Raw genomic sequence first — 22,404 nt, 5'->3', positions numbered from 1 at the left:
AGGCTCAAACTTTGTGGCCTGTGCAACTTCTAAAAATTGTAAAAAATAACCTGAGAGGGATTCATATCGTCACTGCAGTGGTGTCTGTCATCATATGGTGTGTTTTAGTTTGGCTGGTGACGCTGTGTGTGTGCGTGCGTGTGCGTGTGTGTGTGCGCGTGTGTGTGTGAGGCGGCCATGTACAGCAATACTCGAGAACCTACCAGAGCAATGTCATTCAGCCTTTTTAGCTTCCTAATTATTCTCTTCTCTTTTTATTTGTATAAGATTGTGCTTGGAAAATGGCAATTTTTTTTTTTCTTCTTTTTTCTTCCTTTTGTCGAGACGGGTGTTAGATTGAGTTGTGAAGCGGGAGGAGAGTGATACAACTTTTCTGACTGTGTCTGTGTCTGCCTCTCTTTTCTGTTGTTTTCAGTACTTAAAGGGTCATGTCCTTGTAGCATGCCATTACAAGGCAAAGTGTACATACATATAAATATATCAACTTAAGACATTGGTAAGCCAAGTGTTCATGTTGTAGCTTTTTTCATAAAGTTTATTATTGAATTTGCTCTAATAAATTGTATTCCTCCATGTCTTAGGAACTAACTTGTCGTTGTACTGGTTTATTTTGAGAAATGACAATAATCCCATGATATTAAGACATATTATGTTTTCTCTGCTCGGCCTATCGAGGTGTGAAAAGAGAGGGGGCACCCGGATTTGAACCGGGGACCTCTTGATCTGCAGTCAAATGCTCTACCACTGAGCTATACCCCCTGATACAGATGTTTGTCTTTGGTGGTGCTTTTCTATTAGTCACCAGCTGGTGTTTACCTACAAGTGATCTAAAGTTCCTCCCTCTCCTGCTGTGTTTGCGTATCAGTTCCCAGCTTGTGCTTAAAAGGAGGAAGAAAGAAAGTTAAATAGCGGAAACCCCTTGACAAGTTAAATTCTTAGTCATAGTTTCCCAGAAAAGTGTATCTGGTTCACTTAAAGTTGAACAAATGTTGAGATAAATGTTTGTTTTATCTCCCAGGTTTCATCAGTCGTGTCTCTCCGGTGGGTGCTGTAATACAAGAGCACTTTGTTAACCTCATACATTTGTTTTCATCCATCTTCTCTGCTCTGTCTATACTGCATCTCCAGTGACTTTGAGTCGAGCTAATGAAACCTGTGAATTGATATCAATTTAGTGAACTTTATCAGACAAACAGTATCTGACAGGTTATGTTGAATTGGTGAGCCGGCAAGAAATTTGAGAACAACACAGTCAAGAGAGTGGAAATGAAGACTTAAAACCTACAAGTCGTGGAAAAAGTATTCAGATTCTTTACTTGCTTAAAAGAAACGACACCACAATGTAGAAATATTCAGTTTCAGGTCTTGCATTCAAAGGTTTACTCCAATAAAAGTGCAGGTGTATCATAAGCAAATGTGTCAAAAGTAAACACACAGATGTATTATCAGCAAAATGTATTGACAGTATCAAAGGTGAACGTGCTCATCATGCAGTTAATGTTAAATTACTGATTTATTAATGTGCAAACAGAATTTTAAAGGGGCATTCCACCTATTTTACACATAAAAGTAAATTTACTCCTCACAGTTAGTACTACTGAGCATGTATAATGTCTTCTGTGGCTCTAGAGGAGGCAGGGAATGTTGAGGTATTGAGAGATGTAGCTGTGTTGCATTATGGGAAATGTAGGATCCAGCGTATTTGAAGCTTGACTCATACGAGGAACTAAAAGTCAAGATATCTGAAACCACTGCTGCTTCAGTTTTGACCATTCTTTTAAAAAAAATCTGTTTCTCTCAAGTCCTCCAACTTCATGCAAGTGACTAAATCACTGGAGTATTTTAATGTTGAAGCTGGTTGAGGTGGAGCTAATTAAGTAATATCTGCTGTTGGTTAATTGTATTTATTGTATAATAATGCATGATGATTCATGTGTTTGGTATAGTTTTAAAAAACCAAATCTGGTTAAATGTAGTTGAGTAATAAGTACAATATTTCCCTCTTAAATATAATGAAGTACCTTAAATTTGTACTTTAACTGAGTAAATGTACCTCGTTACTTCCCACCGCTGTTTAGGTGTCACTCCTCATGCTGAGAGTTATTTAAGGTTCTGCATCTTCAGCGGATGTCGGATCATGTGAAGCTTCCTCCGTAGGGATTGAGAATAATTGCTCAGCCTTGTTCTTGCATTAAATGCAGCTGTTTAACGTTTCACAGCCTGCCCTGATCTAACTCTGCATGTCTGTCACTGAACGCATCCTAATTCATCTGTGATCATCCATCAGTGTCTCCATTTAGTCCGGTTCCAACACCAGACTGCAGCACGTTGAATCATGAAGGGAAGTAAGCCGCTGTCTGGTTAGTTCAACTCAGACCCTCAAGTATTCACACACACACACACACACAGGTTTGCTAAATTAAGGGGTACATAACCATAGACCATGAAAATTATGGATGTAGCCACTGTGACATCATCCATTGGTGTCTGAAGAGCGGTTTTGAAGCTCAAAGTGGGCGGCTTCAACCTCTGTGTTTAAAGGAATTGTTTGACATAAGAAGAATGATGCCACTGTCATATCTGTACAGTGAATATGAAAACTGCAACTACAACTAATCTGGCTCTGTCCAAAGGTAACAAAATCCACCTGGCAGCACCTCTAAAGCATAGACTGTAAAAACATGGAGCGCCTAACTCCCAGCTAATCCAAAATAGGCAAAGAGATGGAGCTGAGGTGGGCTGAATGAATCCACCTAGCGGCTAGCGACCTGTCACTCAAAGCGGCCAGGTCCTTTATTACGCATAAATTTATGGCTTAATAAAATTTAAACGGGTGTCATGAAAGGGGAAATTAGCTATAGAGACCAAAACTGTCATTTGTATCAGGCTGTACACATGTTTATTTCTGCTGTAAAGTTGGGCATTTTAACATGGGAGTCTATGAGGATTGACTCACTTTTGGAGCCTCAAGTGGACATTCAAGGAACTGCAGTTTTTGGCGCTTCCACATTAGCTTCATTTATCAGTCCCAGAGGTTTACGCTTGGACTTAACATGCACATTTCCAGGTCTATATTTTTATTTTGGCGCTTTACTGGCTCTATGTTGTGATTGGTTAGCTCCTGGAAGCTGTTCCTCTGCAGACGTCCGCCAGCTCCGGAGGCTACGTAAACATACAATAGTAGTCGGATTACTCAGAATATAAACTTCTCAAATGTACATCTGCACATGTTTGAGCCCAAATCCAATCCAAAATATGCAAGTAGAGTTAGCAACAACCTTAGCAACAAAGACTAAAGAACGGACGGCCGTTTGTGGGCATGTGTGAACGATCTGACGTCAGTTTGAAGGGGAAGTAGAAGTAACTTTACAAACGAAGCATTCAGAGCAGGCTGAACGTTGACTATCGACATCATAACAGTATATAAATTACAGAAAATCACTAAAAGCATGTAATGTCCCCTTTAAAGACTCTGATTTAAGCTCAGCATGTTATCTGTTCCCTTTATAATCTGAGCATATTTCACTATTTAACAACCTAGTTGTACTTTTGAATCTGACTCAATGTTGCAGTTTCTATTAGTGGAGAGTTTGTCGTCACATTGTGCAGAATTTTTCTTTCATTACATTTGTTCATGTGTCTTGAATCAAGTCTTGGAAATAAAAGCAATTTGATTCACAGTTTAGCTCTGTTGTGTGTCTTTAATCTAAAAAAAAAAAAAAAGAAAAAAAAGATAAATAACAGGAATTTGTGCTTCAAGAAACATTATACAGAATTATAAATGCTTAAAAAGTCATTACATTCACCTTGTGGTTGGAACTGTAAAATCATCTTATCAAAGGACGCCTTGAGACGACGTGTCTGTGCCCGCCATGTGATTGACAGTTACCATCCACTTCACTTGTCACTCAGTTGATGTTAAACAACCTTTGGCAGTTTTTTTTTTTTTTTTCTCGCTTTACATGTTCAGGGCAGTCTGTCCACTGTGAGAGAAGTCCTCTATTGTTGGCATTTTCAGATAAACACATCCAGTATGTTATGAAACCATGTGACCATGATACTCTGACAAACAGTTGACACGTGTTTGAGTGGAACAAAACAGATATACAGACACAGAAACAGGGGGAGAGGTGGGGGGGAAACCAAGCAAAGCAGTCATGATCCAAACAAAACTACACATAAATGTACAAGAAACTATGACATTTTCCTGCTCTGCTTGATTGTGCACACGTTGAATTACCTTGTCATGATCCAATGACACATTTACTGAGTAATGCTGATTCGTGTCAAAATGTCAGAAATATGAGATGAAAATTACACGCCACTTCCCATTTTCTGTCGCACCGCCATCCTTCACAGTGTGCCATAAATGCCTCTTGATATTTTTTTTTTTTAGCTTACACCAAAAACAACAGTGAATCTATAACTTTATACACTCGTAGTTATTATATTTACTAGAAGTATGGCCCCTTAATGTAGCCGATACATCTCTAATATTATGAAAATAATTTCAGTTTCAAAGAAATGATTACATTTTTCTACGCTCAAGTCTAAATGTGCAATTCTTATACAACGTGAATGCAGATAATTCTTCACACGTGAAACGTATTAATTGTCCTTGACATTTCGCCTCTCTTCATGGAAACTTCGGTCCGCAGCGAATGCACAATACGTGTATGTGCGCTTGCTGTTGACTCATATTTCACTATTTTTCCCAACCCAGCTGGGTAGGAATAATCTCTTCATTGCACGGGACCTTTGGGAGTGAGGGGACCCTGGGGCACAAAACCACAGCAGCCTGTGGGGGGGGCGCCGTTGAGTCTGTAGTAAGAAACAGGAGGCACCGTGAACCTCCAGTGACGTGGAAGGCGACGCAACCCACACTCTACAGCAGCATCAGAACAGGACAGAGGAGATTTTAAGGTAGGAAGAAGGAAGTAACAAAATGGGGAACGTATGGCTGTCCCGTCCAAAAGACCAGGCTTTTGGGTGGCGGTGGTGACTGTGACTGTGGTGACTAGCTGCCCGGCAGGACAGGGTCTGAGACGTGCCTCTGGATCTCCTGCGCCTCTGTGGAGGTCTCCAGGTGTTCAGGGAGGGAGGGGAAGCGCTGGCTGCCACATAGCAGTCCAGGGGGCTCTTGGGCCCCTGAGCACGACAGTTGAGGAGGCATGAGGTCCACAGAGGGCCGATGTGGTTGGTCGGCCTCCGGCGACATGGACATGGTGTCGTCGGAGGCCACAGTGAGATGGATCCCGCTGGACAGGGAGTCCTTGGATTTGTGCTTGAAATCAGAGTCTGGACTCTGAGAGAGAGAGAGAGAGAGAGAAGGAAGGTTTATGTTGGGATCTGATGTATCCATGAATCTACTCCAACCTCTGTGTTTAAAGGAATCGTCACTTTTCATATCTGTACAGTAAATATGAAAACTGCAACTGCAACTAATCTGGCTCTGTCCAAAGGTAACAAAATCCACCTTGCAGCACCTCTAAAGCATAGACTGTCAAAATATGGACGTCGCCACCATGATGTGGTTTCTGAAGAGCGGTTTTGAAGAACGCCCAACTCCCGGCTAATCCAAAATGGGCAAAGAAACAAGCCGCCTGGCGGCTAGCGACCTGTCACTCAAAGCAGCCACGTCCTTAATTATGCGTAACTTTATGGCTTAATAAAATTTAAACAGGTGACTTTTCACCCCCCGTACAGTTGTCATGAAAGGGAAAATTAGCTATAGAGACCAAAACCGTTTTTTGCACCAGTTTATTTCTGCTGTAAAATTGAGCATTTTAACATGGGAGTCTATGGGGATTAATGCGCTTTTGAAGCCTCAAGTGGCCATTTGAGGAACTGCAGTTTTTGGCACTTTAACATTATCTTAATTTTTCAGCCCCGGAGGTTGCTGCTTGCTCTAAAGCTCAATAATAACACACTGTATGTTGTTTGTTTAATCTGCACAAAATAAAGTGTAAAAATTAGGCATTGGGGTTCTTTTTGGGGGGGGGTTACATGGCGAGATATAGTCCGCTACATAATCCCTGCAAAACCACAACCTGTCCTTTTTACACTTCAGATTTTGTACAAGAGTGAACAAACAAGACATAACATGTTAATTAGTGATCCTGAGTGTATTTTGTTTCCTCTGGACAGAAGCAGGCTAGCTGTTTTCCATCATTGTGCTAAACTAAGCTGCTGGCGGTAGCTTCATATTTATCGTACAGACATGAGTGTGGTTACCGATTTTCTCATCAAACCCTGAAAGAGAATAGTGTATCTCCCAGAATGTCAAACTATTCCCTTATAAAATTGTTTTAACTATGTTTTAGTAGGTAAATGTTAAAGTTTCTACTGAAAGTGATGACTAAAACGACTCAGTTTGATTTACAGCATCAGGAGGGCTGAATACGTCCTGCAATGTGAATGTGTGCAGAAATATTTAATTTAGAAATAAAAAACTTTGCAAATGGTTAATATCACTGGACAATAGTCTAAATTAGTCCCATAAGGCTGAGAAAAGGATGCAACACAACACCTGTAGCAGTGAGGCAGTGCTGTCGATCTGTACTGGCTGGATTGGGGGGACGGTGTGGATTGTGGGTGCTCCTGTACTGTACAGGGTGGTGGGGTGAGGCGGGTGAGGACTGGGTGACACAGCGCTGTAGGCAGGAGGCACCGGAGCCATCTGCCTCTGGAGCAGCTGCAGGATCACGTTGATGTCTGCTGTCATTCGGGTCTCCAGCCTTGAAGAGACGAAGCAAAAATGACCTTAATCTTCATCATTAGAAAAAAAAACACACTATTTTGTTGCTGGGTGGAACCCTTCTTAATCTTTTTATAGAAAGTCATCTGTCTTTTCAAAAATGTCCACTAGGCTTCTCTCTCGCTCTGTCTCTGTCATAAACACATTAACAGACAGGCAGCTATAAGGAAACGCACATGAATGACTCTAGAGAGCTTTTTTCTACATTTTCCTGTCTCGTCCTTGAACGCTTTATTATCTTTATTTGTCTTTCCGTCCTCCTCTTCCTCCTCCCTCTCCCCGACACACATGCAACACACATTCACATCGTGGGAGCAACCAGCTGGGAATCGATATGCAAACACAGCAGGACAGGGAGGAAAGGAGTTCACTTATTATACAGCACATCTAATTCAAAGGTAAACACCAGCCAGTGAACGGATTAAAGACAACACCCAAGACAAGCTTTGATAACAGGGGGTATAGCTCAGTGGTAGAGCATTTGACTGCAGATCAAGAGGTCCCAGGTTCAAATCCAGGTGCCCCCTATCACTTTTCTGTATCTAGTACTTAAAAATAAAACAAACTCACCGGTTTAACTGGGACTGCAGCAGCTCCAGTCTGGATTCCAGTTCACTGGGCCGGTCCTCGGCGCAGGTCGGAGGATGGAAACTGGCCCTGACTGAGGACGGTCGTCTCTGGTTGTCTGAGAACTGGCTGGATCTGCGGTCCGGCCAGTAGCCGTACAGGCCTGACATGCTGATAGGTGCGGCTGCTGTACAAGAACAAGAAGGAGAATTCAGTCATTTATGAAAATGATGCAATATGTAGGCAAGAGAGGCTGATCACAAGGACAGTTCAGTGAAATATTCAAGGTTCAGATTTCTACTATCACTTTCCATTTTTATTCCAATTTAGTTTCAGTTTTACTTTATGTGTATATCAGATATCTTGTAATACAAACTCTAAATCCTATTTATAGTTGATAATAACCAGTGCAGCCTCACTCCATTTATAGTTGCAGCTAAAAATAAATAAAGGCACAAATGGTACTTTCTGCAAAATAATAGAAGCTTTTATTAAACATATTTTGGTTTAATTTTCAGGTTAGATGAGATAAATATTCAGTTTTTGGTTGAATTATTTAAAATGTGTCTTTTAGACATAAACTTGGACTCTGGACTTGGCTTGACACCGAGGTTTGATGACTCATCTAAAACACCATCCATCATTGATCAGACCCTACACCTCACTATGAAACAAAGATGACTCATTAAGTAAGCACTTCCTCCTCATTTCAATCCTCTGTCTCTTCAAATGGAGTCCATATGACATCATGGTTTTCCAAAATGAGAGCACAAATTTCTGAGAAAGGTTTGGGAGTTTGTTAAATTATCTGTTGTTTCATAAAAACATTTTGTCCCTCATCCATCTGGAAAAAGGTGGCAGCTGATGTTGCCTTTAGAGTAAAAAATATGACTTTGTGAACCTTATTTGGCAGGGAAAGACTCTGAAGAGGGCAGAAATCTACTGACTGATGTGGGGATGGTGGGTAGAGTCTTTACCTGAGTACGGTGGACCTCCGAGGTCTACAGGAGGTCCCATCCCAGCTGATGGTCCACTGTGAGGCAGGAGGTTGACCACTGCTGGTGGATAGTCTCTGGTGTCTCCCCCGGGTGGGTACAGCTCCCCTTTGCTGTGTCCTACGGGCTTCATCTCCTCATCACTAGACTGTGAACAGATACTAGCGCTGCTGCAGAGGTCTTCCCAGTGCGATCCTGCTATCGTGTCCCGGTGGTGGTTTGCCATCGGACAGGACTGATCGGGGTAAGAGTCGTCACGGTCCATGCCGTCTGCGTCGGAGCAGCCAGGAAAAGAGAATATGGAGATTAAACATCCAATAGAAATGTATGGAAACATGAACATTTTTGACCTACTTCCTCACTCACCTGGCCGGTTGCGACGACGCAGGGAGCGTCTCCGGTGCCTCGTCCTGCGGTAGCCACATTCAGAGTCCCTGCCCGGGGTTGGCTGGTTTACTCTATCTGCCTGATACATATCAGCTTCAGTAATTCAGAAATACACACCTGATCTGATGCTCAAAGGACATTTTTTGGACTGTCTTACACCATTATGTATTAGAAATCTATAATGTTTCATGCAACCTTAAGGCTACTGTTAGTGGAGAAACTGGTGCTAATGGCTTTTATGAGGGATTTCTATCTGTGTTATTATTAACTGATAAATCTGGCATTATTCTACATTTTCGTTTTTGTCAACAAACCCAATGAAAAGATCGAAAGCACTTCTGAAGATGTAAATCTTCAAAAAGAGGTCACAAATATGTAGTTCTGGTATAATGATGAGTCTAGAAAGAGGTGCTTGTCCTTTCTTGTTCTTTGTTCTTTTATTGTGAAGAACTGATATCAAATTCTATACTGCAGCTGTCAGGCATCCACAATAATAATAATAATAATAATAATAATAAAACAAACACTGATATACAAACAATAGGCCCAGACATGGCAGGCACATCAACAAAAGTCCTTTTTCTCGCTAACTTTTAAATATTTTATAACTAAACCATAAAGACCGGCACAAAATAAAACTGAGAGAACAAAAAATAAATAAAACTGTCTCAGCACATTTTAACTGCAATGATATGTTTTTGATTTCACCACTTAAACCACTAAAAGATGCCCTGTGGAGTTTGTGACCACTTGTGGAGCTGCAGGCGGTGAGATTAGCTGAGATTAGCTCTGCGGGATAAAACTCAGCCCTCTCATTCATTTGAATGGAGATACTGGATTGATACAGTGGGAGTGCCAATCACACACATACGAGCGCTCTTCTCTGGTGGATTACTTTGCAACGAGAACGCTGTGTTTCTGCTGTTTACCTTGTGATCGCCGCAACGAAAGATAAACCAGTTGTCGCAGTTGTAAAATCCTGTCTGAGAGTATTACAAACTGCTGTGCTGTGTTTTGGAGTCTGATAAGCCTTTAAATAATTTAATCTGTAGCTCCGGCTCAACGTCCTTCATTGTCTCACCAGCAGCTTAAACAATACACCACCTTGCACTGTTTTAACACAGGGTTGATTTTGGTCTGAGTGGGCTGTGCATAGAGGCAATAATGAGCCATGAAGGTTGCTATATGCAAGTAAAAGAGGGGAATAACAAAACTGCATATCAACGCAGGTTTCAAAACATCTTTAAAAAGGCTTTGCATGTGTAGAAAAAGGCCTTGAGACCAGCAGAGCTCAGATTATGCAAAAGGACTGCAATCACTGTTAAAATGATGGTGTTTTTTTAAAAAAAATACACCGTGTAACTTCGCCCTCTGGTGGCACTCACATCTCTCAAGTTGAAGGTGATCTCCAAGTTGTTCCAGAACATTTCGGCAAAGTCGGGATACATGTCCAGCACTTCCAGCAGGTCGTCCCTCAGGATCTTGTGAAGGTCGCAGTAGGTCAGAGCTCTGACGTCGGCGCTGGATTTCCCGGGCCTCCCGTACAGACTGATGGGTTCGCCAAAGATGTCGTTCTTTCCTAAAAGAGAAACCACAGGAAAAAAAAAAAGAGAGGATCATGGGACAAGCGTAACAGTTAATCGATACATGTCTGAGTGAGCAGGCCACAGATAGTAGTAGTGAAAATAATTTACTGACAACGTTCTGATGGGATGAATCTGATCATAACAAAACGAAAAACAAAACACTACAGTGTCACTGACCCTCAACAGTGCCGCTGCTCATCACAAATTAATCGTAACAGCAAACAAAAAAGAAATGACCTAGGCAGCCTGGATCTGAGCACCGGACCTATTGGTGATCAATGCCGCTGTGGAATGAACGTGGAGCTGTGCCCAAACACCTCTGGCGAAGCAACACAACACACAGAGAAATGTGTGTGTGTGTGTGTGTGTTTGTACAGTGTAAAGGGCAGGAAATAGATGAGAGGGTGGCCGAACAAATAGATAAAGAGAGAAAATCACAAAATAATTCTGAAACAATTGGTTTATGTATCATTCTGTCAATTTAGAGAAAAATAAATCTCTTATAATTGTGTTTTTGTATGTCTGTATATTTATGTTCTTGTGGTTGTGGATCATAAATAAAAAGATAATCTTCATGGTTATTTGTGAGGGTTGTTGGTCATTATTCTTCATATTTTCTGAACTAAATAATATGTTGATTAATCAAATGAGTAAATGATATAATTTCCAGGACTTGCAGCTCACCCAGTATGGCCACCACCACGTCATCCTTGAGGATCTCTATAGAGCCTCTGGAGATGAAGTAGAGGGCGGTGAGGATGTCCCCGCTGTGGACCAGGGTGTCACCTGGCGGAGCGTGGGTGGTCCTGAATCGCATGGCCAGAGCCCGCAGGCACCCTTTGTTGGCGCCTCGGAAGGCTTTGCAGTTCTGCAGCAAGCTGCGGTTCAAATGGAGGCAGATGTCAGCCTGCAGACACTCGGGGAAACCCTTTAAAACCTGCAGGGCGACACAGGGCGTTAGACGAATCCTGCTTTAAAACCCGAGTGATCTAAAAAATGCTAAATGGATCTGAAGGGTGTATAAAAAAGAAACTGAGGGGTGAGAGAAGGAAAGCAATGTGTCAGATTGATTCAGGCGGGGCATAAAGGACAGCGGCTCCAAGTGATTATCTATTCTCACATTGAATTGGCAGGCGCTAATGCTGCTCTCTGTCTGCGTCGTGCTCCATCGCTGTTAGCAGCCCGAGCTCAAGCAGCGATATGACGCACATCATCACTAAAAACTGGGTCTCCTCATGTAGCGGCTTCAACTGGAAGTACTCGTTTGTGTTTAAATTAGAAGGGGGCACCCAGAGTTGAACTGGGGACCTCTTGATCTGCAGTCAAATGCTCTACCACTGAGCTATACCCCCTACTGTTCACAATCTTAGTGATGTGCACATATGAATCCTAAAACCTGTGTCAAGTAGAGGAAAAAGGGGAGTTAGATATAGATTTGTTGGATTTGTTGTTCACTTGCAGCGTAAAATAGATTTTTTTTTTGCAACACACACAAGTTCTCATTTGAGTAGATAAGATTACATGAACGTTCAATGTGGGAAAACTGGGTCATTGTGGTGCCAAAAGAAAAAGGCAAACAGCCTGTGTAGGTTATACACAGAATATCAAAGGCAATGCAGCAAAATATGACAACAACGGGATATTTCAAAAGACAACTGGGAGAAAGAAAGTGTGCCATTACATGCTGGTATATGGTACAATTTATTTAGGGCTGCTTATTTTAGTCATACACTTTACTGCCTGGATTTTGGGATATTCTGAGAATAGTACAACAAATGCTCATATAATTCAACAGCATCTGTGGTAATAATTAATGTACAAACAAGGAGATTTTTGCTCTTTATATACCAGCAAGTTTGCAAATGTGTGTTGTAACACAAATAGAGGATTTCATGCAGATATTAAATGTGCATTGCCATCTCTTTTCACTATTTCTTCCAGTTGAGTAGCTGGTAGAGTGGTTGTGGTTTGGGATTAACTACACAAAAGGTCCACATGGGGTGTTTGTTGGGACAGGGGGCACCCAGATTTGAACTGGGGACCTCTTGATCTGCAGTCAAATGCTCTACCACTGAGCTATACCCCCCACAGAGATGGTTGTTTGATCATTTTTTTTCTATCTACAGCATGTTTTTACGCTGTCTTAACATCAATTTTCCAACAAAAATCTTGTACTTCAGCCTAAACCTGTGAACTAGCGCCAAACCATGTTTCTGTATGAACGTCTAGGTGACTCACGGCGTTCATGTCGATGCCGTTGGTGTAGGACCAGGCGTGTTGGAAGTACTCCTCCAGCCTCTGTCTAAGGCCTCCTGGGATCTGATGGAAACGGATGAACTCTTTGACCCGCAGCATCTGGGTGTGATATCGAGCCGTTCCTGAGTACAGTCTCTGAATGATGGCCGACACGTTCCCAAAGATACTGGCGTACATCAGAGCTGCACGGGACAGAGGAGAGAAATACTGAATACGTTGGAGGAATTAGCTGTCATTAGCTGTTCTAATCGCTAAACCATCACAATCACTAAGGTTTTCACTCTCCCTGATTATGTCTCTCTTACATTCATGCACTAATTCACATTAAATATACAACAGCCCCTTTAAAACTGTAGGTATTTTATTTGTTCTAATTCATACAGACAAAAAAAAGTGCATAAGGTCAAGAATGAATTTTGATGCTCTTCCACTCTACTCACAGCCAATGAGCATGACACAGATGGAGAAGATCTTCTCCGGGTTGGTGTTGGGTGAGACGTTGCCAAAGCCCACACTGGTCAGGCTGCTGAAGGTGAAATACAGGGCTGTAACGTATTTGTCCTTGATGGAGGGGCCCGAGGTTATGTCGCTGTCGTTGTACTCTTTACCAATCTGCTCAGCCAGGTTGTCCAGCCAGCCGATCTTCAGGGCTCCGATGCGCGCGGAGCTGGTGCGCTCCACGTTGCCGATGGCGTACCAGATGCAGGCCAGCCAGTGAGCGATGAGAGCAAAGGTGCACATGAGGAGGAAAAGGACGGCGGCTCCGTATTCTGAGTAACGGTCCAACTTCCTGGCTACTCGCACCAACCTCAGGAGTCTGGCTGTTTTTAGTAATCCAATCAGAGTGGTGGTCTGTGGCTGGTGGAGAGAGGAAGACTTCATATTAGTGACATGAGCAAATGTTTGTGCCAGTTTAAAAAAAAAAAAAAAAAGCTGAAACCAGTGACATAGACTTTTAATCACTGAGTCTTGAACTAATGTTTTTTTCCTGCAGATATAAAGTGTATTGAGATTTAATTGGAAGATTCTGGCACACAAGGAAGCAACACAGAGATCAACTTTTTAACAAAATACACAAAACAATCAAGTCGGACCAATTTTGATATTTTGCAGCAGGAAAAGCAAAGGTGTGGATGGATTTGATGCATCTCAGAACTCCTGAATGTTTTTAGATGCAACTGTTTAAACCAGATGTGTGCGTGTACATGTGTCTTGTCTGAAATTTATACAGAAATGTATAGTTCCATGGATGATTTTAGGGGGTAAATTTCCAACATTTACAGTTGAGGCTGCCTCGTTTTTCCAGTCTGTGAGTCAGACGAAAGACCCGTAACAGCTAAGATTGGTGTACTTGTCTATGTTGACGTCTCAGCAACATTTTTCAGCCGTCTGTTGCTCTACTTGAAATGTTTTAAGGATGTTTCAGAGCTGAGACTCAAACTCTCTCCTACTTTCCCAAGAGAGAGAGATTCTGTCATCTGTCTTTCTAAAAAGCTGAAACATATGCATTAAGTTTTCTCTCCATATAATCTACTATTATACTGTAATTTTACTGTATAGTAAAATTTGAACACCTCGTCAATTTAACCAGTGTAATCCCACGATTCAATAAGTTCCATGACACTCAACTGGACTGCTGTCAAGCCTGAGAGATCAAAAGATACTTTAGTAAAAAATAAAAAACAAGCTAAATGTGAACTACTGAAGCTAAGGAAACAGATGCTAGTTAAAGGGGACATATTATTCACATTTCCAGGACTATGTTTTTATTCTGGTGCTCCACTGGAATATCTTTGCATGTTTTACAGTTCAAAGAAATCCTTATGTATCTTATACTTTATGCCCCTCAGTTCAGCCTCTGTCTGAAACAGGCCGTTTTAGCTCTTGACTCTTTATGGCCCCCCCCCTCCCGATGAGCCCACTCTGTTCTGATTGGCCAGCTTTTGGAGGCTACGTAAACAAATCAACAAGCTTTTTCCATACACGTGCTGGCTTGGCTTGACTCGGTTTGACTTGGCGTGTCAGTCCAGCACGGAAGGGATTTGCATCTCCATTACAACAGGGCTACCCGCTTGAAGGTGTGTCTTTAACTGATGTTAAAAGACAGCGGGCTGTATACATCATGGCTGTGATTAGTGGTCAAAGTCGTGGCTGTAACAAACAATGAATAAACAAATTACATTTTGTTTCCTAGAAATTCTTCACAATAAAAGCCATTCATTAGTTTGTCAGTGGAAATCTTTTAATATAAAGCAGCAGCAGTCGCAGCAGGAAATGTTTTCATCAGCAGTAAGTCAACGTGGCTCCGATAAGCCTGAAAGTGGTCAGGAAACTGTAAAATAAAGCAGATATCTCAAAGTATAAACAGAAACACAGGAGAGAGACTAAACTTCACGCGACCGAGATTCAGTTTGACGCTACAGAAGTACTGAGAGCTGAACACACAGAGGCTTATAAAAATAGCTTTCTCTCTGGTCTCCAGCACAGACATGAGTGGAGTCTCACAACACAGCTTGCATGAGGGGGAGAAGTAGAGGGAAGGGGGGGGTTATCACAGGTAGGCTGCAGGTGGCGAGATGTCACCGCAACCTGCTTGGAGGCGGGTCAGGCGCGCTTTGGCCCGACTCCATCTGCGTCATGTCGAGTCGTGCCCGAGATGGACCATCTCTCTGGGCACAACTCGACATGACTCGGCACAACTCGGCATGTTTAAACTGGTAATGGAAACGTAAATCAACGAGGCATGTTTTCACTTGGCGCGGCCAAAAATGCCAATGGAAAAACCATAAAACAGCAGGGGTAGTAGTAGACTTCGGAGTGGACGGCCATTTGTGGGCATGCACAAACAATCTGATGTCAGTTCGATGGGAAAGTAGAGATAACGTTCAGAGCAGGTTGAAGCTCTGGTTTTTGATTTGATTTGCAGGGAGCATTTTTACATATATTCACTTCAAGTTTTGGAACTTTGACTATGTTTAACATAGATATCTGACATCATAACAGTATATAAATGACAGAAAATCACAAAAACCATGATATTTCCCCTTCAAGAAAGAGTACAGGACCACTGATGACACCCCTAACCTGCCAAATACTCAACAGACCTTTTTTACAGCAGACTTTTTTGTCATAGTGAGACAAGCGCAAGTGTAACTAATAACATGAATAATGGCTGCATTCCATTGAGATGCACTGCTGACATGGCCCACGGGCATGACGAAAGTGGCATGCTTAAATCCCTGTGGTTTAGGGGTTAAGACGCTGAATATGAGACCAATTCTGGTTGCATTTGTTGCATTTCTTGCTCCCTCATTTCCTGTTGTCTCCCATATCTGTAATAAAGGACTAAAATGCACAATAAATAATGTTATTAATGTTATTGATGCCTTGGTCTTACGAGGCCACTGACATCAACTGTTTCCCTTTTTTTTCTCACCTCCTCAGACCCGGAGCGGAATATGAGCAGATCGAAGGGAATGGCGGCCACAATGTCGATGAGGAACCAGCCCTTGAAGTAGTGCTGTGCGATGCGTCCTGGGTGGCTGACCACCTCGTCGTTGTGGTTGACGTAGGTGGTCCTGAAGTTGATCAGGATGTCCACGATGAACATGACGTCCACCACCAGGTCCACCACGTTGAGGGGGTTGCAGGTGTAGCCGCAAGTTCTCCTCCGGTCTTCCTCCACTTCGTTGAGAAGGAAAGCGGCCGAGTACGGCGTGAAGATGGCCGTGTAGATGACCAGCAGCAGGATGACCCAGTCCCATACCGCCTTGAAGGGGCTGTAGTGAAGGATGGTCCATCTGTGGATACGTGGGGCCTGTAGCTTGTACTCCGGCAACACGTCAGCACCAAGAGACAACACCTGTGGAGAGGGGGACAGGATGGAGAAGATATTATTAACAATGGAGATAACTTTGGTATTTTTCAACCTGTTCAACCCTATTTTCTTGTTTTTTTGTGTCTAAGTGACTAATGGGGACAACAATTTTTTGAAATCAGTCCAGTAAGAGCAAAAACACTTCAGCTGGCAATGACAGAGATGGAGAGAGGAGTGCTGGGAGGAGTTTGTTGTGTTGGAGTACAGAAAGTGTAGCTTAGTATTATCTAAAAGATTTTCAAAGTCATGGCTGAATATTTAGCTGATTTTGAAAACTACTCAACTCTCGTGAGATTTCAGAACAAGACTTCTTCTTGAGCAAGACTATATTAAACACACTAACAAAGAGACCACTTTAAGGGAAAGGTAAAGAAAAACATTTTATTTCTCTGTAGGGATCATTTCCATAATGTTATCAGACACTTATAATAATCTGAGCCTCTTAGTGGCAAAAACAAGCACTTTTAGTGGACGTACATTGACGGTGCTCCGTTGGATTACATTTCAGCCTGTTTCGGAGCTGCTGGCTGAAGTGCTCTCGCTCAATACTGGACTAATTTCAAAAATTGTCTCCATTAGTCACTTAGACACAAAAAGACGGGAAAATAGGGTGCAGGTTGAAAAATACCAAAGTTTCCCTTTAAGAATGAAAACAGCAGTCAACAGTTAATTAAAAAGTTCTTGCCACTGCTTCACAATAAAAATCTTCCAGCAGAGTTTGTGATATTAGGTATTTTCTTTGTGTTGCATGCATCATAAGGAATGTAAGAAACCTTTAGCTGAGGCACCGTGCTCATGTGTCATAAAGACAAATGTGGAATAACATCTAGTGTGGGGCCCTTATGTGTAAAGTCAGTAGATGTCTGACATGTTGACAGGTCCATATCATAATTAAACATACTACAGAGAAGTCCACTGATAAAGGGAAACATATTTTGAAGACATGGCAAGGTATAAAAGATCCCAGCTCAAGTTGGATGTTGTTCATTGTATTTGCATGTGACAGAACCCTGTCCGGAAATAAAGCCGTATTTAACTTCTTTGTGTGTCTCACTCTATTCGGGATCATCAAATTGACATAGTTACAGTATGTTTGAGCTGCAGGAAGCAGAGAGTGTTGAGATATAGATTAGAGACTGTACATATACCTGACTATCTCCAACTTTGAATGTAACACCTGATGGGTTCTTGTCTTGGAACAAAATTATCCTGATTAACTCTAACTCTTAACTAGCTGTTAATTCAGGCAGGGGAAACGTGTATGTATAGATTAATGGCTGCTGCACACAACATGTTTTAATGCTTGTTTGTGCCTTGTGACACTTTTCTCACAAGCAATCAAGCTTTAATCTATAACGATCTGTGCCTAAAGGTAACTTAACAACCTCCTCTGAGAGATTCTCACCAGGTTTGGCAGGAGAAAAGGTCACAGCCCTTTTAACATATGAACATTTTCAGTTTCGCGATATGCTGAATGTTTAACGCAGCAAAAGGACAGAAACAACTCCAGCCTCTTCAGAGTGACAAAAACACCCATCACCCCATCCAGTGTTATGACCACTCCCTGAGTCATTTTTCTAGTAGCATTAGCAGGCCGACCAACACAAAACAGTAACTGAGCAACTAAAGTGATGAGTATTAAGATCTCACTGACCGGTACAACAATGAGAGCCTCCATTTCCAGGTTTTCACGCTGGTGTCGACAACAGCAGTAGAGGAGGAGGCTCCTCCAAACCCTCCGCAGCCCTACCTGCCTGTTTTGCAGGGGACATCTCCTCTCCTGCATCACTTCTTTGCAGGTTCGGTTAGAAAATCACAGGTCTGTGTCTCTCATAAACAAAAGCTACAAACCCAGCGCTGACAGTCCCAGTCCCAGTCCTGTCTGGCTCTATCTCTCTCCTCTCTCCACAGGCACTTTACTGAGTCAAAGCACTATCTGCTCTTTTAAAAGCAGCTTCACCTGCTTCTCTCGCAACATGTGATCCCATTAAGTCCAGACCATGTGACCCCTCCTGCCAGTGGTCTGCTCAATTGTGGACTTGAATAAGTGCTGGCATCGATTGGGCGCCATGCAGAGTGAATGATTTTAGTTAATTCTCATTAAAAGAGGAGGTATAAAGGTCAGGACTCTTGCTCGTATAAAAATGCTCTCTTCTCAAGCATGATTGTGTGTTTCCGATGCACAAGCAGCCAAAGTACTATAGTGCATTGTTTTCCATGTCCTCACAAACCTTGCGGTGGTTTGACACACATTTGCATTTTAGTTTGCATAATTATGATCACAGTCACCATGACAAAAAAAGAGCTGAGCTTGTATGACGAGTGGCCGCAATGTCCTTACAAACAAAAAACTCCATTATACTCACACGGGAACCACGAGTTAAGTCTTGTACTGCGTCATATAGAGACTAGAGATTCTAGTTCATAGAAGAAAACATTTAAAAATATGTTTTTCCACTTTCCCAGCTTAGATGAAAACAGTGGCCATAAATAGTCAAAGTGAACTGCTTCTGAAGGACAGACCGCTGCGTTAAAAAAGGTTACAAAATGGGAACTTGACCATATTCGGTAAAAGAAAAGAAAAAAAAAGAAAAAGCATAGGGAAGAGAATGAAGTTAGATCTTAACTAGGAGTAACAAAAGCTCGTATAGTGTTTTATGGTGACCTTTAATGACAGAGGGATGTTTCAAATCTGTTTTTAATGACCATCAAACAGGGTTAAGGTCTAAAACCACAGAGGCTCTATTGGATTCTTCTAACACGACAACCTGCGGGACTCCTCGTGTATCAGCAGCTACTCACACTAGCTGAACAGATGTGAAAAGACAACACAGTAATGAGAATGTAAACAGACCAGCAAAGGTTCACTCATCCAAGAAATGTTAAGTTATTGATGTTATCCACAGCTCTGTTTCATAATGACGAGCAGAGAGCAACTGCCACCGCCGGTTTTGCACGCAACAGCTCTCTGTCACTCCTCTGACTTTATAATTAACACAGCAGGAGTTCACTGTCTATACGTTTTCATTATCATTACACTGAAACGACAGCGAGGTGTGAGGGAATAGTTGTTTTCAGGGCATTTAAAGTAGAAAACCTGACCTACTAATCATCATAAATAATAAAAATCATTATCAAACCATCACCTAAACACAGACATGGTTGTGGATTGTAGTTTTCCTCGCTGTGTAAAGAAAAACATCCTACTTTTATCTTTACTTTTGAATAAAGTCACGACGCAAAGTGCAAAATCTTTCACATCTAACTAATTTCAGCTAATTATCTTTGCTTTTTTTGTGTATTGGATCCATAAAGTACTTCAGTTACCATGAAATTAAACGTTAACTTGTCTTATTTCACATTAAATATAACCACACACGTTACAGTAAACTTAAAACAGGAGCAACTCCAATAACAAAATACTACAAAAGCTAATAAGCTGACGATTATGTGCAAAAAAAACCTGTCCAAATGCATATACATATAATACATATAGCATACAGGTGACATGACGTCAGCTTAACCTGGATAATGCTCCTGTTGCTCACCTGTGCAGCTAAAATGGGTAAGCAGACAGATGAAGAGGGAGGAAGAGAAGTTAAGGCTACAACAGCAGCGAACAAACAGGGGAGTGGAGACTAAAAAAAGGGAAGGTGGGAGTTTGAGCGGGACACCGGAGAGCCTGAGAGACCCCCCCGGTAAGGCTGAAATACTCACAGGCTGCAGTTTCTGCTTGAAGCTCATGCTGAAGTGCACCACAGGGTTGAACAGCAGGAGAAGACTAAAGAGACTAAGAGAGAGCGAGAGAGAAAGAGAGAGGGAGAAGGCAACCTCTGTCCATCCGTCTGTATCTCCCTCCCTCTGACTCCCTCGCTCATCCTCCCTGCCTGTAGCCCAGCCCTCGCCGCGGGATCCCCTTTCAAACATGAAAAAAGTGATCCGGCGGCTCTATCAATGACGGCATCCACCTCTTCCACTGGTGCTCAACAAGATTTAACTGCTAAAAGTCCAACTGGATCCTGCGTGATGTGACAAAACGTGTTTGACTTCTAATATGAAACATACAGTTTTTAATTCTTATGGAAAGTCATGAGCTTTTCTTCAGAGAGTCATATCGATGGTCAACTAGTTCTAAATATTCATATCTGTATTTAATTTTGTACATTTTGTGAGTTTTCATCATCTTAAAGTCGGTTAATTATTGTCTAAAAACTATCATAAAGTGGGATTAGTATAGGGCTGCCACTAATGATTATTCTATTAATCAATTTGTGAATAAAATGACAGAAAATAGCTGTTATAATTTCCCCAGAATCAAAGGTGACGTCTTCAGATTACTTGTTTTGTCCATCCAACAGTGCTACCCCAAAATATTCTGTTTACTAGTATGTATGACAAAGAAAAGCATGAAATCGTCACATTTGAGAAGCTGAAACCAGCAAATCTTTGGCATTTTTGCTTAAAAGAACGACTAAAACAATTAATCGATAATCAAAATAGTTGCAGATTAATTTTCTGTCTATCAATTAAATGATCTAAATTATCTAATCAACTAATCTTTGCAGCTCTACATTATTACATTATTCATGTGGTTCTGCTTCTAAGGTCATGAGATGTTATTAGAAGTCACTGTGTGTCAAACACAGACAGATTACTGTAAATATAGTACACTTTCTGAGTTAAAACATTTAAACTACGTTGCAGGATTGTTTTTTTTATATTTTTGTGATGTCACGGGTAACTGATTGTATTTAAAATAGCCAGAAACAACCTCACAATCCACCCTGATGCAGGACATGTAGTCAAAAACGCTCACAGGATTTATAGTATACAGGAGAAGAGTCAGGCAACCTGTTTCTCTATTTATTTTGATGGACTTTTGTTGATGTTGTTTGTTGCGATTAAACATTATTTTAGAGAAACGAGGATTGAGTTCAACCAAATCTTACTTTGTGAATATGAGCCTGTTTAAACTTCGACTGTGTACACAATCACGCACCAGAATGCAAACAAAAACCAATTAAATGCTTCACAATTCAAAGTACATTCAAATTTCTCCACAGCCATTTGTTGTAAACTCATTCAAAGCCAGGGGGCGCCACATAAACGCACTTCTGCTTTCCCAGAAAACACACACACACACACACACACACACACACACACATAGACACACACACACACACAGACACACACATACATACACTACTAGTTACAGTGTGCTGGGGCTTCTCTACAGTAGTCAGTCTTTCACAAGCTACAGTCTAGTCAATCACACTGGGTGCTCCATGTTATGCAGACAAATCAATACGAGCAAAGATCAATGACAACCATCATTTCCCTTTTTGTAAGGTGCCAATCGAAATCCAATTATAAAGGAGGGTTAACGACAAGTTTTATTGTATAACGGAACACAACCAAATGTAAAGGCGACATATGTTTCAAGTTTCAACAAGTAAATGACATGAATATTGTTTATAAAACATTTGTTGTGGTGGGAAAACCGACTGCTGCCGCCGCTGCTGTAGTTTGTTCCAACATGGCAGCAGCAAACAATTTGTGACTCAAATCCTGACCTGACTTGACACTCGTCTGTGCCCTCACGACTATGATAGTACTGCGTGTCGATTCAAGCTGCTTCAACAGGACAAAAACTGGCATCAGCATGAAGAGAGGAGGAGGAGGAGGAGGAGGAGGAGGAGGAGGAGGGAAGAGAGAGGAGGGGGCGATGACTGCAGTGTGATTTGGAGGACAGTTGGAGGTTTGGCAGATGCACAGAGAGCACGCCCGCTGCCCTCCATGTCCATTAGCTCCAGAGGCCAAGGTCACTGTCAGCGCCAAAGCCACCGAGTGCCGCTCGATAGCCTCGCAGCAGCCGACGCCGCCCTTTTTTAACTCGCTTTCATAACTACATCTCACCAGGACCCCGCTCCGCTCCCACAGACCGCCTGTGATGATCCCCAAACACACACATCACACACA

The 22,404-nt window shown here is 41.9% G+C and overlaps 1 protein-coding gene and 4 non-coding genes across 6 annotated transcripts in view; 1 reads left to right on the top strand and 4 right to left on the bottom strand.

Annotated features, from left to right (window-relative positions):
* Window positions 1–687: 687 nt before the first annotated feature.
* Window positions 688–759, bottom strand: trnac-gca. The gene has a single exon. It is a non-coding gene; the product is annotated as a tRNA-Cys (tRNA).
* Window positions 760–3,694: 2,935 nt separating this feature from the next.
* Window positions 3,695–22,404, bottom strand: part of kcnh6a (potassium voltage-gated channel, subfamily H (eag-related), member 6a) — a 37,281-nt gene continuing 18,571 nt past the window's right edge. For both annotated transcript variants that reach the window (XM_044330697.1, XM_044330699.1), the window contains 10 exons: window positions 15,985–16,410; window positions 12,989–13,406; window positions 12,531–12,730; window positions 10,977–11,229; window positions 10,092–10,285; window positions 8,686–8,785; window positions 8,302–8,589; window positions 7,328–7,511; window positions 6,530–6,737; window positions 3,695–5,305 (listed from right to left, as the gene is read on the bottom strand). In XM_044330697.1, the coding sequence (XP_044186632.1) occupies window positions 5,018–5,305; window positions 6,530–6,737; window positions 7,328–7,511; window positions 8,302–8,589; window positions 8,686–8,785; window positions 10,092–10,285; window positions 10,977–11,229; window positions 12,531–12,730; window positions 12,989–13,406; window positions 15,985–16,410 (2,559 nt within the window). In that variant the 3' untranslated portion in view covers window positions 3,695–5,017. The remainder of the gene's footprint in view (window positions 5,306–6,529; window positions 6,738–7,327; window positions 7,512–8,301; window positions 8,590–8,685; window positions 8,786–10,091; window positions 10,286–10,976; window positions 11,230–12,530; window positions 12,731–12,988; window positions 13,407–15,984; window positions 16,411–22,404) is intronic.
* Window positions 7,213–7,284, top strand: trnac-gca. Its single transcript has one exon. It is a non-coding gene; the product is annotated as a tRNA-Cys (tRNA).
* trnac-gca lies at window positions 11,573–11,644 on the bottom strand. Its single transcript has one exon. It is a non-coding gene; the product is annotated as a tRNA-Cys (tRNA).
* Window positions 12,307–12,378, bottom strand: trnac-gca. The gene has a single exon. It is a non-coding gene; the product is annotated as a tRNA-Cys (tRNA).

The sequence above is a fragment of the Thunnus albacares genome, chromosome 17 (genome assembly GCF_914725855.1).
Source record: "Thunnus albacares chromosome 17, fThuAlb1.1, whole genome shotgun sequence".
In the NCBI taxonomy this organism is placed as follows: domain Eukaryota; kingdom Metazoa; phylum Chordata; class Actinopteri; order Scombriformes; family Scombridae; genus Thunnus; species Thunnus albacares.
This window is presented reverse-complemented; position numbering and strand designations above follow the sequence as displayed.